This window comes from Ammodytes marinus, assembly GCF_949987685.1.
Source record: "Ammodytes marinus genome assembly, chromosome: 3".
Lineage (NCBI taxonomy): Eukaryota > Metazoa > Chordata > Actinopteri > Uranoscopiformes > Ammodytidae > Ammodytes > Ammodytes marinus.
The window spans coordinates 459184-476042 of record NC_137232.1 but is presented as its reverse complement, the minus strand read 5'-3'; the positions used below and the strand labels follow the sequence as shown (position 1 = coordinate 476042).

General features: G+C 42.1%; 1 protein-coding gene across 3 annotated transcripts in view; it reads right to left on the bottom strand.

The window, feature by feature from the left end:
- Nucleotides 1–16859, bottom strand: part of nlk2 (nemo-like kinase, type 2) — a 130497-nt gene that overhangs the window by 35089 nt on the left and 78549 nt on the right. For all 3 annotated transcript variants that reach the window (XR_013844788.1, XM_080024711.1, XM_080024710.1), the window contains exon 8: nucleotides 6098–6184. Coding sequence is in view for 2 of the 3 variants with exons in the window: in XM_080024711.1 (XP_079880837.1) it covers nucleotides 6098–6184 (87 nt within the window). In the remaining variant the exon portion in view is untranslated. The remainder of the gene's footprint in view (nucleotides 1–6097; nucleotides 6185–16859) is intronic.

Below are 16859 nucleotides of genomic sequence, written 5' to 3'. Positions count from 1 at the left end.
GGGCCGTCCTATTTACCTGTTTGAGCGTCAGAGCTATCCATCTTGAGGTTATAGAGTCAATGGACAGCTCCAGCTTTATAAATGCGCTGAGAAGGTTCCTGGCAATCCGTGGGCCGGTCAAGCACATCCGCTCAGACCGGGGTACCAACTTCATCGGAGCGTGCAAGGAGCTAGGAATCCCTTCTAATGTTGATGAGGATATGGTGAAGAGGTACCTCTCTGAAAAGGGCTGCACCTGGACGTTCAACCCGCCTCATGCCTCCCATATGGGTGGGGCATGGGAGAGGATGATTGGAATCACCCGCAGAATTCTCGACTCCATGCTTCTCCAGTCCCAGACCTCCCGGCTCACTCATGAGGTGCTCACCACCTTTATGGCTGAGGTGATGGCAATTGTCAACAACAGACCCGTAGTACCTGTTTCCACAGATGCAGAGGATCCATTCATCCTCAGTCCTGCCACACTGCTGACGCAGAAAACCGGTCCTCATCTCATCCCTCCAGGTGACAACAAGAACCTACATAAGCGACAGTGGCGACAAGTGCAAAGCCTGGCCGATACCTTTTGGGACAGATGGCGCAAACAGTACTTGTCTACCCTGCAAGCAAGAAGGAAATGGACGTCTGACAAACCGAACATCACTCCAGGTTCGGTGGTTCTCATGAGGGATAGCCAGTCTAAAAGAAACGATTGGCCTATGGGAGTCATATCTCAGGTGTTCCCCAGCAAGGACGGAAGAGTCCGTAAAGTCGAGGTGAAGATCTACAGACAAGATGGACCGAAGCTGTATCTCAGGCCTGTGGCTGAAGTGGTTCTGCTGTTCTCTCCCGAGGAACAGGCTTGATCGATTTCCTCCTTTAGAGGTGGTTTGTGGAAATGTTATGGTATCTAGGGATACTAGACGGGGAGTGTGTTGCCTTGTTAATCAGTTGTATGTTTCCTGTGTTGGCACCTCCTACTGGTGAGTTTGTGTAGTGGAGATTCAGGTCATGTGACCAGAAGTTACATCATCAGTTACTATGAGGCAGTCCTCCATCTTAGATATGAGAGAGAGGAAGCACATGTTCATATCCATTATCATCCAGGCGTTCACGTCCGAGAGAGAATCGTTGGTATGTGTTATCAATCTTTTGGGTCATCTATTATTTATATTGAGTTATATTTTGTAGATCGAAGCATGTTTAAGGTGTTTATTAACGGACACGGGAAGTGGTGTTTTCACGTGTCACATTATGTTTAGCAATATCTTAACACTTTGGATTTAATATAGATACAATTTATGTTTGGTGTATTACTACATATTATTTGTCACGTATTAGCATACATACGAACGTGTATGTGGACATATTTATTTACACTGTATTTTCTTTGTAGTTTTAATCCTATGGCCAATCAATGACTACAATAAAGAACTTCAACTGGAAGCCTCTGTTTACGTGGTGGTGATTGGGACGGAGTTATCCACCTGTATATCCATGCAAGGCGTGTGGAGAGGACAGGACAACGTTCTTAAACCTTTCCACAGGCATCACCAACTCCTCAAACGCTTTAGTGTTAAAGATCACATGTTACGCTATTTTCACTGTTATACAGTCAGTGGCGTGCACAGGTAGACCTGAAGTGGTGAAATTGAAAGTTTTTTTTTTTTTTTTTTTTACAGTTTATGTGGCCCACCAGTGTGCATTATCATCTATAAATGCTCAACGATTAAAAACGTTTGATAATAATGCCCCAATAAATATGCCCCCCCCACCCCCCCTCCGCACACACTTCCTTTGTCAACGTGAGCGCGCAGAGTGGACACAAACAGAGGCGTGTTGCCGCACCAGTTCACAGCTGCTGCACACACACACCTACTCCCCGGCCTGCCCTGCCCCACCAGCGAGGTAACACATACATGAATGGAGTCAAGAGTGTATTGTTTGCCCCCTAAGCCTCAGTTGCCAAGCTATAACTTGCATTTATTTGTCTCTGTTTTAAAGTAGCCTCTATCATGCAGCGCCACACAGCTGAGCATAAATTAGCCGACTGTCCTGCTTAACAAGCTAGCCCAAAAAAAAAAAAAAAAATAGATATGACGTGATGAACACAACTAATGTCGGCGGAGTTTGTCATTGGTACAGCATGTGAATCTATCAGTATGCTGAATATTTAGTGTTGTTTAGGTTTACTTTAGGCTATATAATTAACACTTCACTTGCAGTAATATTATTTATTTGCTAAAAGACAAACGGGCAATTCCCAATTGCCTGCAGAAAAAGTAGCCTTGTGCCTGGTTGTAATGTAACCAAGCAGTCTTATTTTATATGGTTGGTCTCTTTTTATTTACAAATTGCAGTAAAATGCCTAGAAAGGAGAGATTAAAAAAGGAAAAAGAAAGGGAGCTACAGCAGGCAGCCCAGGGGAACAGCTCTCTGCTCTCCTGGATGAAAGCATCCACCAGCAGCAAGGAGGAAGATGAAGATGAAAGGTCAGAGTCAAGACCAGAGTCATGTCAGAGGGCCTTTTAAAGCTCAGATTTTAATGTTGAACTGTTCCTCAAATGTTATTGAAATATCTTAAAAGCTGTCCACACATTTTATTTTAACTACGCAAAGTGGGTTGGTGGTACTAAATCAGTCATGAAGCTATATAAGCTAATTATATTATTTTGTCCCAACCATAAGTTATTTCTTTGTTACAAGACTTGCAGTAATCTTGTATTTACCTCAATAGGATATTATCAAAACAATTATTATTTTATTCTAGGCAGCTACAGCAGGGAAGCAGCTCAGTGCTGTCCTGCAATAGGGCCAGCCTGGTCAGGGAATCCACCAGCATGGAAGATGAGGGAGATATACATAAAGCAGACTCAAGTGCAGCACCAGGTTCAGAAACAGTGCTCTCTGATGAACAAGATGAGGGAGAACAACAAGAAAGGCATGTTGAAAGTGATGACACAATTAAACGGATAGCTGCTATGCAGTATCCTACAGATCCTTCACATGACCCATGTCATATCAAGGGCAATGAAAGCTACATTTCCATGTGCTGCAGTGTAGGCCCATGTCAACCACCAGAAGTGCCTTACCCAAAAAATGCTGAGGGGCGGTCATTCCAGAATCAATGGTTTGATGGGAATGTGTGGCTGGAATACTCTCCCACTGGTGATTCAATCCACTGTTTTAGTTGTCGGCTTTTCCTTTCTGAGGAAAAGTATAGAAATAGAACAGCTTGGACAACTGATGGCATAAGAAAGTGGAACACTGCTCTTGAAAAAATCAAGCAACACTCCATCACAGAGATGCACATGACAAGCATGGTTAGATGGACCAATTTCCAAAAAAAGGCCCTCCAGTCTGCATTTGATGTTTCACATGTAAAGGGTGTGGAAGTTAGAGAGCGAGAGAGGCAGACAAATAGAGAAATCCTGACAAGATTAATTGATCTTACAGTATATTTTGCACGTCAGGGACAAGCATTCCGAGGTCATGATGAGAGCAAGTCCAGTAACAACCGTGGAAACTTCCTTGAACTGGTGGATGTGTTTTCCCGGTATGACAGTGTGCTGAATATGCATATGGAAAAAGTTGACATAGTTAAAGTCACCAAGACAAGGCCCCAGGTGTCACTGCTTTCTAACATAAGCCAAAATGACATAATTGCAGCACTTGGTACTTACATCAGGGGGGAGATACAAAGTGAAATAAAGGAGGCTGATATGTACTCCATCCTACTTGATGAAACCTCTGATGTTTCACACAAAGAACAAGTGTCATTTGTTGTGCGATTTTTTCATCACATGCAAATAAAGGAGAGATTCATTGAGGTCTGCAATGTTGATACAACTACAGGCCAGGAGCTGGAGAAAACTGTGTTTTCGCTTCTGCAGAAGAACGGCCTAGAGCTGAAGAATATGTATGGCCAAGGCTATGATGGAGCTGCAAATATGAGTGGTCAATATAAAGGCCTTCAAGCCAGAATACGTGCACACAATGAGAAGGCCCTCTATGTGCACTGCAAGGCACACTGTCTCAATCTGGTCCTAGTGGAAGCATCAAAGTCCAACAAGCATTTCGTGACATTTTTCAACCTTGTGGAGAAATTGTATGCCTTTTGCACAGGCTCCCCAAAGCGCCATGCTGCCTTGGTAAAATGGCAGCAGTCTCTATATCCTGGACAGCGTGTTATGGAGCTCCAGCAGCTGTCAGATACCCGATGGGCTTGCAGGGAGAAAGCACTGAAGGCCCTTCAGAGAATTCTGAAAGCTATTTTGAAGCTCCTTGATGACATAAGTGACAGCGACCCACCTAACCTGGCCAGAGGGGATGCTCAGATGTACAGAAATGCCATCAACTTCATGTTTATTCTCTGCCTGGAAATCGCCACCCCAGTGTTTGAAGTCACTGCTCTGGCATCAGATTCTCTGCAGGAAGAACACCTGGACCACTCCACTGCCTACAAGGTTATTGATGGTGTGCTTCACACGTTGCAAACCATGAGGTCTGAGGAGAAGTTTGAAGAAATATTTGGATGTGCAACAGAGAAGGCAGAGAGTCTCAACATCCCAGTACCCACTGTAGTGCCTGGTCAGGAGAGGAAAAGGAAAGTGCCAATGCGTTTACAACAAAGCCCAACAGTGTCTCAAGTAGGTGCTCAGTTTGAGTCTGTGGAGTCATACTTCCGGAGTAGTGTGTTTTTCACCTTTCTGGATACAATGACTGAGGAGCTAAACAGGAGATTCAACACTGGATGTCCCACTACTAGAATCATTCAGTCCTTCCACCCCTTAACGGTACATGCCAACTGGGTAAGCACGCCAAACACAGAAGCCAAGGAAGCTGTGCATATCCTCTGTGATTTCTATGGAGAAGACGAGGTCCAGCTGCAGACAGAACTCAAGGTGTTCCACTCCAGCTTTCCTGTAAAAGACCTCAAAGAAATCTTTGCCATACTGAGGGAAAACAGCAGCCAGCTCATCTTTCCTGCCTTTGTGAAGATGATACAAATCTATGCAACATTGCCAGTGACAACTGCTTCTGTGGAGAGATCCTTTTCAAAGCTGAAAATCATCAAAACTAAACTAAGAAGTCTGTGTGGAGAAGAACGGCTCTCTGACCTTCTCCTGATTGCTATAGAAAAGGATATCAAGATCAATCATAGTGAGGTCATCAACATCTTTAAAGACATGGCACCAAGGAGGATGCTGCTTTAGAGAGTGGTAATGATCACTCTTTACTTCAAAATGACACTTTAAAAAAAACTCACACTGCTATAATAAGGCTGCATGTTTCATTCCCATGTGTTCTAATGTGCTTTTGTGTATGCTGCCTTTAGCTCAAGACCCTTGGCTCCACCCCCTCATCTCCACCTCTAGACTGTGCACACATGGAGTCCTGCCGCTGTCTGCTGTCGCCTGCTGCCCGGTATCCCTGTCCCGTCAAATGTTCAGCAGTTCTTTTGTTATTTCTTGTTTTGTGTTGAGCCAGGAAGCCGGCCATTGTGTTTGTTCCCACTTTTACCCTGTTGCTGTGAGAACATGCACTTTTCTTTAATTTAGAAAGTTGTTTTTTTATTTTTCTAGTCAGGGATAGGCTACGCTTTGTTTGTTGTTTGTGCTTGGGTTTGGAAATAAACACCTTAACTTGGACTACATGACTCCTACTGTTTTTGACATGGTATACGTTACTCCCCTTACCCATAGATAGCCCACTTAGGGGACGTAACACCGCACAAAGTGACCTTATTTTTCACTGAGCACCTGCCCCCCAAAATGTCTGTGCACACCGCTGTATACAGTTAATGTATAGTTAAACACTTCTGTGACAGTGATGCTAATTTCAGTTAGCGTAACAAAAGCGCTTTCCATTTAATTAGCACGGTCTCGAGAAGCTCTGCTACCGGTGAATGTAAACACGATCGCTTCCACAAAATGTTTTAAATCCCTTAGAAACTAACACCTAAACGAGCTGTGTCCCACTTTCATAGAAGGGTTACATTTAAGCATGCATACGCTAATACCTGCTTCCTACGGGCACTGCACTAGTTTGTTCAAAATAAAGAAGAAAAACGAATTACAAAAACATAATACAAAACTGTATAAAACAAAAGTCTCACCGGATCAAACACCAGCATCCTGCAAAGGAGGTGGACAGCTTCATGAGTTGCTTGGCTTGATAGTGTGTATAGAACAGGAAAGGATGGCTGCAGACAATACAAACAACACAACATCAACCATCGAACCCCTCTCTGGTACATATTACTATACATGTTTATCAGACAATTTCTTTTTGATTAATTGCATTTCTTAAAATTGGGCCATAACATGTAGCTGTGTGCCAATACTATGAGGAAAAAGAAGACCGCTAGCTTATTTAACTATGGCTGTATCATTCAAATTATATAAAAATAAAACAAAGTATACTGAACACATCAGTGAAGCGTCATGGATTCACACAATTAGCTTTTATGATAAACAATAGATCTAAATAAGAGATGTTTCATTACAAGTCAACCTGACATGATACCATGAGAATTAACCCATTAATCACACGTTAAACAGATCACTACATATCAAACCTCTTTTTGCTATTCAGTATTGTAGTATTAATACTTTTTAGATTTTATCATTGGTCACAATAAGGACGAAATCACAAGCAATCACTGAAAGTACTACTTCCATTAACAGACTTTGCTCAATGAAACACATCACTGGGTTACGCCACATGTTCACTAAGTACAGGTGAACTAAAATATGTTCATAAACCTTTGTTGAATTGTGAACCAAATAAACCTAGTTTACTAAATTTTTTGACTGAAAGATCCAATAAAAAGGCATATGTGCACAGTGCTGTTTAGGGTTGGGCAAATGGGCGAAGGTGGATCCATGACCATGTTCACATCGTGATTTCAAAGGATTTACAGAGCTAATAGCCTCGTTTGAGTAGGAGCCGTCTTGCTCAGACCCACGGAATTATGACGCGTGTCTGACAAAATGCTGCAAAAATGCTGTGCGCTCAGCAAGACGCGCATCATAATTGCGCAGGTCTGAGCCAGACAGCTCCTACTCAAACGAGGCTAGTGTCTCTCCTGACTCGCAGCATAGCTTGTGTTTCTCTTTCTCTGACATATCTTCCATTGATCTGTCCGATGTCATAATTATCATACATCTCTTTGTGGGGGGTGATGTTATGTGTAAGGTTAGGAAGGCTTAAGCAACACAACAACCCTGCTTGGCCTCTCAGATTGTGCAAAATCTGTCGTGCACAATTGGATTTGGTTATGAATATCTTTTGACGAGAGGATGATCGTCTTACCTTTTTTTCCTGTTCAAAGTTCATAGTAGTGCCATTCTATTGCTACGTTAGGCTCCTATCTAGTCCACATAGTGGGTTTTACAGCCATCCTCGAACGTGTGCCTCTTTAAGGAGCCTCTACCAAAAAATCCATACTCTTAGATCCAATATTTTGTCCAAAAATCATGATTTTTCTCGGCCGCGTGTTGATGCTTATCTATTTCCTGGTCACGTTACTGACGTGGCTTCTCAAAAGTACTCTCTGATTAGTCAAGAAGACCTAGGGAGGGACTTACTGATTGGTTATCCGTCTTTCTCCCACCCTAACGTGATGACGTACTTTAGGAGATATACCTGTTCTATTTCGTCCTTTCATCTCTCGAGTCGCTTCAGGGACATGGAATAAAGTTGGAAAATTCTAATTATGATGATTGCAGACCCCTCTGATGTGTTTGGAGCTTGTAAAAGGCCTCTATCTATGTATAAGGGAAGGAACCAAGCCCCAACCTCAGCGATTTTTACCAGCATCCAATAAGGAAGTGACCACAACTGTAGTAACCGGAAGTGCCACTAGGGCGTGGTGCCAAGACCAAGCAGCTTTTCTTTGACTCACTTGTTAGACAGGCCATTTTCAAAGTCTTATTAAACCTGTTTACAGCCTGGGCCACAAAACCATGTTAGTCTGTATGTTTAGGTCATATCTCCATGACAACACTGAGGGGGGTGAATTTTTTAGGACCACGCTAGTTTTTATTTTATCTGAGGTTAAAATGTATTGGCGCGATCGCTTGAGTGACAGCTCTCCGCCCGTTGTCCCTCACTTTGCCTCGGAGGTATTACGTCAGCTATCTCCCTCCCCCTCACAAAATAGCGACGCGCACATACCAGGATTATTGGATGCCGTGTGAATAATTGAGGTCAGCCCGGATGCTACATCCATATTATTTACTATCTATGGAAGGAACGTACAGTCAAAACCAAAATTATTCATAACCCTGGCAAATTTTGACTTAAAGTTACTTTTACGAAACCAGCAAGGTTTTTCATGATTGGAACTGAAACAGGCTTCTCCCAGAAAATAATAAGACCATGTACAAGAGGCATCATTGTGAAAAAAAAATATTTTTCAGCTTTTATAAAAATTTTAACAAAAATTGGCATGTCCAAAATTATTAACCTTCTCAATAGTCAATAGAAAATCCTTTATTGGCTATTATTTATTTATTTATTTATTTCCTTTTTTATTTATTTAATTATTTCAGGACAATGCACATTGATAAACATAGTCATTCCAACATGTAAATGTGCCAGATTGTAGCCCAGGGGCTAATTTCCATCTGTTGTCCATAGTAGGGGTGTGCATGTGTACATGTGTACACGTGTAACCGTTTAGTAAATCATAACCGTTCAGGAAAAATCAATAAACGAAAACCGTTTTTTTTTTTTTTTTTTTTCAAATTTTAAAGTTTTTAAATATGTTCTGGAGACACGCGTTTATTGATTTTACATCACTAATAAACTAATTGGGGAGGATAAAAGCTAGTCTGCCGAGAATCTGTCTGTCCCTCGGCGAGTGTGTGTGTGTGAGTGAGTGTGTGTATCGGCGCACACACACACACACACACACGGGGAGTCGCCGTGCTGGGGCTCGACTCACAGCAACGGAAGAGTGATGAAAGATAACCTAAAGATTAAAGTTACCCGGTTGACGTGAACTACGCTCGTAAGTAGCCCGAACTTTATAACACCTGTTCAACATGCATTTAACGTGGACATGTAGAAAGCGATAGGCTATATTAATCAGGAAATGAATGAAGCGCGATTATGACGGCGAACGTGTGTGTGTGTGTGTACCATGGACCTATTATAAGAGGTGTGTAAACGAGCGTAGTTCCTGTCAATTGTGTGTTTACAGGCGAACGAACACGTATGTGTGTGTGCGCGCGCGCGCCTACAAGACGGCGGGGGCACGAGGACAATGACGTCACGGTTAACCGTGTACACAAAATGTTTTTTGTCGTGTACACAGTTAGGCATTTTTGTAAACGTTCACACCCCTAGTCCATAGGCAGGTGGATGTTACAGTAAAAGCAATACAAAATATATACAATAAATACATAACATGAAAAGTTTACAGCAATCAAACACTTCCTATAATCAGTGGCGTCTTTGCAATAGGGGCCGGTGGGGCACGGCCCCACCAGAGGGCGCTGCCGTGCAGGGCAGGATTATAAATTTAAGTTTTTCTGTGTAATTGAGCAAAAGTTAATAATAAATTAATTGTTAATAATTAATCAAATGTCCGCAGTTTTAATTTGATGGCAATTGTCTTACTTTTTGTAGTGTAGTAGTTGTGTGTGAAATAGTTTGTTGCTCCGTCTCGTCTGTTCCGCTCGGTGGGGCCCAGCCGAGATGGACCTGCTGCAGTGTAGCGGACTGAGGGAGCTGCTGCGCGAGCATGCGCGTGCGCAGCGGCCACTTTAGTTTAGGCAGTGGGGCCAGAAGGTTAGGGCCCCAGAGCGCTTCTCATTGGCTGATTTGTAGAAAGGGCGGGGTTTACGGCGGGAGCTGCTCAGATCTTGCTAGCTCAGCTAACGTAGTAATACAGTAATAACAAATTGACGTTTTATTCATTCATTAAATGATAATGAATCGTGTTGAGTATCTGTCTACTGTGCGATTTAGCACTTTACCACTTGAACAGAAGTTGGAGATAAAACGTTTGGGACCACATCGCCCGACGGATTTAAACATTATTCAAGAGGGAAAGGACTAGATCGTTCAACCAAAGGACTAGATCGTTTTTTTAAGCGGAAAACTTGTGTTTGTTTTATATTGTGAATCGTGGCATTGTATATTGATTGCTGTGTATAGGGTGTGCGCCGTTGTGTTTTTATTGTTGCCACGTTGTTGTTTCGATCTTGAGTTTTTGATATTGTGAGATCTTGAACACTGCCATTTGGTGGTGCTGTTGATATAATAGCCAAATATATGTCGTCAGATACGCGTTTGAGTGATGGCATTATTCAGCTGCAATTTTGGTCCCCTCTGTCACTTGCTACTTTGTTTTTGTTGTGATGGTAGTAATATGTGGTATTTCTGGATTGCGTTATAAGATTTTCCTGCATGGCCCCACCAGAGTTTCCAAACCAAAATCGTCACTGCCTATAATTGCTGGCCAGCTTATTGCATCTCCCCACTGGTATTTTTGCCCATTCATCTTTGCCAATGAGCTCCAACTCTCTCAGGTTGGAGGGTCTTCTTGCCATCACAAAGCAAATGTGGTAAAGAAATGGTTAGTGGACCAACACATTAACGTTTTACAGTGGCCCAGCCAGAGACCTGACTTGAATTCAATTGAGAATCTGTGGAAGGAGCTAAAGATCAGGGTGATGGCAGTGAGACCAAACTGAAAGAGTTGGAGCTCATTGATAAAGATGAATGGTCAAAAATACTAGTGGAGACATACAGTGGCTTGCAAAAGTATTCATACCCCTTGGAATTTTCCACATTTTGTCACATTAAAACCACACACGTACATTTATTTTATTGGGATTTCATGTGATAGACCAACACACAGTGGTGCATCATTGTGAAGTGGAATGATAATGAAATATGGTTTTAATTTTTGTTTAGAAATAAAAAACTTAAAAGCTTGGCGTGCATAAGTATTCAGCCCCCCTGAGTTAATACGTTGTAGAACCACCTATCGCTGCAATAACAGCTGCAAGTCTATTGGGGTATGTCCCCGCCAGCTTTGCCCATCTAGAGACTGATATTTTTGCCCATTCTTCTTTGCAAAATAGCTCAAGCTTCAGATTCAGCATCAGATTGGATGGAGAGCATCTGTCAACAGCAATTTTCAAGTCTTTCCAGATATTCTCAATTGTATCGAGGTCTGGACTTTGACTGGGCCATTCTAACACATGACTATGCTTTGATTTGAACCATTCCCTTGTAGATCTGGCTGTATGTTTAGGGTATTTAACCTTCTGGAAGGTGAACCTCCACCCCAGTCTCAAGTCTTTTGCAGACTCTAACAGGTTTTTCTGCCCTGTATTTGGCTCCATCCTTCTTCCCATCAACTCTGACCAGCTTCCCTATCCCTGCTGAAGAACAGGACCCCGACAGCATGATGCTGCCACCATCATGTTTCACTGTGGGGATGGTGTGTTCAGGGTGATGTGCAGTGTTAGTTTTCTGCCACACATTGCACTTTGCGTTAAGGCCAAAAACTTAAATTTTGGTCTCATCTGACTAGAGCACCTTCATCCAACACTTGCCACAAGCCATGCGGGGTACACAGCATATTCAGATGAGACCAAACTTGAAGTTTTTGGCCTGAATGCAAAATGCAATGTGTGGCGGAAACTAACACTGCACATCACCCTATACACACCATCATCACAGTGAAACATGGTGGTGGCAGCATCATGCTATGGGGATGCTTTTCTTCAGCAGGGAAGAGGGAAGCTGTTTAGAGTTGATGGGAAGATGGATGGAGCCAAATAGGGGAGAACAGGGTAAGTAGGCACACTTTTTACTCTAGTGAGAATTGCTCATCACCAAAACATCTGTCAATAGCCATTCCTACATTAAATTGAAGCGTAAGGTGTTGGCTAGAAATGTGTGTCTCTCTTTTTTTCCAACTTATTGTAATGAAGAAGTAATTTACCATCAAAGACACTCTGACACATTGTGACAACCAACCCCATCAAGGGGTCGATTGTCACACACTATGGGGTTGTTTGTCACAATGTTATCTTAATGGGAAAAATCTTAAAAAGAAGGCAAGGAGGCAGAACCAAATTTGAATGTTTAATTGCATTGTCAAGTTGACAAATAGGCCTACATAACGTTCTGTAGCCTTGGCAGCTGGTCTAGTTTGGGATGCACTGGGTTGTTTTGATTTTGTTGCCCTTTTTTCTTTTGCTTGCTAGCTGCCTTTTCCTGCTCTATTCCTTCCTTCTCTGGGGTGTCAGTGAGGATACAGCTTGACAATTTATTTCGTTATTGGGTTCCTTTTCTGGCTGCAGCCTTGAGATAACATGTGACAACCAACCCCCCAAAAAATTTGACGACCAACCCCAACTTGAATTTCTTGCTAGCATCAAGGTCAACAACCATCTGACAACTAATTAGCTTGCTAACCACAATCTAAACTATAGTTTACCCTTCACACTTTCTGAGGGTAACAAGTGTTTTGTTATAAACCCATTGTGTAAAAGCCTAGAAGAAAAATACTGAGAAGCAAAATATTTTGAATTTGACATGAAAAACACAAAACATCCTCTCACCTGAAATGCAGCTGTCTTCCTCCAAGGAAGTCTATGTATGTGACCTCTGATCCCAATTCTGGACCTTTTTTATATCAACATTTCAGAGCTAGCGCGCTCTGGTGACGAGATATAACGAATGTGACATCCAACCCATGTGACAAATTACCCCGTTCTCCCCTACAGGACAGAAAACCTGTTAGAGTCTGCAAAAGACTTGAGACTGGGGTGGAGGTTCACCTTCCAGAGGGACAACTATTTAACCTTTATTTAACCAGGAAAAATTGCTTGAGGTCAAATGACCTCTTTTCCGAGCAAGGCCTGGCCAAAATGGCAGCAGCTAGAATGAATAAAATACAAGACAAGAAGAAAGCACAGACATGAGAAAACCGAGACGAAAGCAAAGACATGATAACATAAGGAGAAAGCACAGACATGAGAAAACAGAGACAAATACATACATTTCAGTGGGTGAAAAAGAAGAACAGTTTTCAGACAATGATAAAGTGCTACTCCGTGAAACATTGACACACTCCAAAATTTGCCATTAAAAAACATGTGAGCCGAGTTTTAAAATAATTCATAGTGATGAGTTCTTGTAATTTGAGTGTTATTTGTGTGTTCCAGGCGGAGGGAGCAGAGTACATGAAAGCCCTCTTCCCAAACTCAGTACGAGTTCTGGGGACAGAGGTGGAAAGAAAGTCCAGAGAGCGTAAACTGTATGATGGATTTGATTTAAAAGTGAGGTATGTGCAGAGATATGAGGGGAGTAGTCCAGTAATTGCTTTGTAAATGAAGGTGTACCAGTGAAGAAGCCTGCGAGCTGACAAGGACAGCCAGCCTACTTTAGAATACAGGGTGCAATGATGGGTGATGAATGAATCTTAAAGCAAAATGATATGTAGCATCAAGCATATGCAGTGAAGTAGAGCAGGCATTCATGATCATGTACATCACCATAATCTAACAATGGGATAAAAGTAGCAGCAATTGGCCTTTTTTTAGAAACAAAAGAAAAACAGGATTTATGCCTGAAATAAAAGCCCAATCTCACTTTTAGTTTATTTGCCAGGTTCTCAATATGGGGTTTAACCCATTGATGACGGCTGCTGCGCGATGCCACATTGTATCTCCTGCCTGATGCTGCATTGCGCAGCATTGTTACTTTATCGTGCGCAACATAGAATGCACCGTCATTGGTTCAAATACACATGAGGTGGGTTTTGTTGATTTTTTAAGACCACGTGACCACCCAAAAAATGTGTGGTTTGCCGAAAATCACGCCAATCAAAAAATTTATAAATAAATAATAATAAAAAAAATACGCCAGCTGTGTCGGCGATAGTGTATTACAGAACAGTTAGTGGCGTTCGGAGCGCAGAATCAAGGTCTACTATAGGCTACTGACGAAAATCACACAACACATTGCATCTATTTATTAACAATATTTATGAATTTAGGCTATATTTTGCTGCTCCAACTCAAATTCAGCCCAGCCAGGCGATAGTTAAGATTCAGTTTCGATTTCATCTTCGTGGTATACAGCCGTTTGGACCAGCTGATCGGCTCCCGACAGCAGGAGTCAGTCTGCGTTCCAGTTGTACTGGGAAATCGGATTTATGGTGCCAGTCAGTGCGTTTACATGCAGACTCATAATCGGATAACTAAACGAATAAGACTTCAACAGGACTTTTAAACTGCATGTAAACACCTTTATCCGATCTACTTCGGACACAAATCGGCACAATAACGGACAAGAGAAGTCGGATAAGAACACCTAGATAATTCGTTCATTGTCGGCTTTCTCTCTGCATGTATACAGGGATCGGACATCGCATATCGGACTTCTCGTTCTGTGCTTGTGTGCCTGCGCGTGATGACCATGGGTTATTGACGGAAGGGAACCGGACGTGGCTCTAAAACCACTTGTTGAAAGCATGGTTGAAAGGGCTACAGCGCCACCTAGCATAGTGGAGACAGCCATGCATCGGACATTTATCCGATTTCTGAAAGGCCATGTATACTCAGACAAGTGACACGGTCCGTTCGAGTGTCTTGTTCGATATATGTGATAATCCAATCTAGTGATAACTGAACTAAATAATAAAATAAAGCTATCTTCTCCTTCCTATATCCGTCTATCTTTATCCCTCCACTGCACACTCAGTCACTACTATCCATGCTAAAAGGAAGCAGGATTATAACCTCGTTTAGCACATTATTTTTAAATATTTTATTTTATATTATTTATTTTTTTTTTTCTCCCCCATCTAATTTTGACGATTTTTAGAAAAATGTGTTGGCTTGTAAGCGCTAAGGGAGCATGTTTAAATAAAACCTGTGAACCTTAACTTTTAAATGTATTTTATTTCATGTTTCTATGTGCTACACAGGCTTATATATTAAAGTTTTGGTAGACTTTACAATTCATACTATTTTTTCAGAAAACCCTCAGGCATTAAGGACATGCATCCTAGATTGCCATAGTCATCAATGGGTTAAAAGACAAATTGTCGTCAAGGATGATACCAAGGTATTTATAAGTGGAAACAGTCTCTATGGCCCTCATTTATCAATTTTGCGTGGAAACTGGTGCAGATTCTGGCGCAAATACCTCCCTACGCCAGGTGTCGCGTGGTATTTATCAAACAGGCGTATCTCGCCAATCTCAGCGTACGCCAGGCCATTATTGATAAATGCGGCGGATGAAAACGAGCGTATCACGCCCCTATATTTTCTCAGTTTAGAGGCCTCGCCCAGAGGTTTTACGACATGGATATGCGCAATACGGCACTTCCCTGAAGTAGAAATTGACAGAATAACAGCGAAAGTAGAAAAAAAAAGAGTTTCATTTCGGAGCATTAGCCTACAAGCAGCATCAAAGAACGAGAGAAGGCAGCAGTTAGGAAGGAAATAACTGCTGCGGTCAACAGCGTTGGTGTTGACTCAAAATCGCCACTAAAAAAGCGTGTTGCTGTTCTGAAATGCAACCAACTGAGGGTGCGGGCATAATATAAGTGGTGGAGGAGAAAAAGACGCACCAACTGTCCGATAATGGTCCCCATAAAATAAATACACGTCTGCAGAGATTTGAATGATTGGAATGTATTGGCCCTTTTAGATAGCACTATTCAAAAGGGTTTTAAAAACTAAAAATAACACATTTAGCGTTTTACTGTATGACAGCATGCGCTTGGCACGAGTGGTCAGCCCGGCCGTCAGCTGCACAAGCCGACCCGGCAGCGATCAGCTGTGAGAGCGCCCACCGTCCTGCTCCACCAGCAGATAGGAACAACGTGCCGGTTAACGGTGGAAATAAATCGCTCGCTTTAGCATTAATGACACATTAAAAGAGGAACTAACATCTACAAATGCGTCAAATAAATAAAATGTTAAGCTGAATGTTGTGCCGTGTATTTTTTTGTATCATAAAGAGCAGTGTATGTCTACTAGCCTACATATTTAATACTTAGGCTAACATTTTGAATGAATGCAGCCCCCGTGCCTCAGTGTCCCCCCAGCTGCTCCAAGACGGAGACTGCCCTTACGCAGTCCCATGCAGCCGGTGTGCGCACTATTGAATCAGCTCTCCTACTCAGTTGCACATAAGCTGCTAATTTTTAAGTGATTAATATCTTTATTTCGGTCTTATTTGCACTGCATTTGTATTATCTTCTAATAAGTGTCCAACAAAGTCATCGGCTACCCGGCACAGCCTGCACTGCGAGTCCAAGCTGTTTTCAAATTTGCGTACACAAGCTGAGAGCTGGCGTGGGATTTGAGCGTACCCTACGCTCACGTCCATATTGATAAATGCCGAGATTTGCGTGGAAATGTACGTACACCCATTTTTCTGGTCTACGCAAGATTGATAAATGAGGGCCAATAAGTGTACCTTGAGCTGTAAATAAAGTGGGCCAACAGTTAGTTTTATTCCTAGATTTAGTGAAGATCATCATTTTAGTTGTATCTACATTAAGTACTAGTCTTAAAGACAGGAGTTGGGCTTCCATTTCTTTAAAAGCAACTTGCAAGTGTTCAACAGCCATTAACACAGATTCTCCAAAACAATAAACGTTGGGATTTCCTTACTAGTTAGAGTTAAATAAAAAATGTAGGTCAGTGGCTCTGCAATAAAATCTGTGGCAAGTTTAAAAAAATAAACACCTATATTATCTGGCCCTGATGGTTTTTTGGAATCTAATTTCATAAGGGCTTTATGTACTTCCGAAACAGTGAAGGGTCTAAAGTTAAATTTATTATCCAAAGGGGGTTCAGCAAAAGCAAGTGGAGCCATTGCAGTATTGG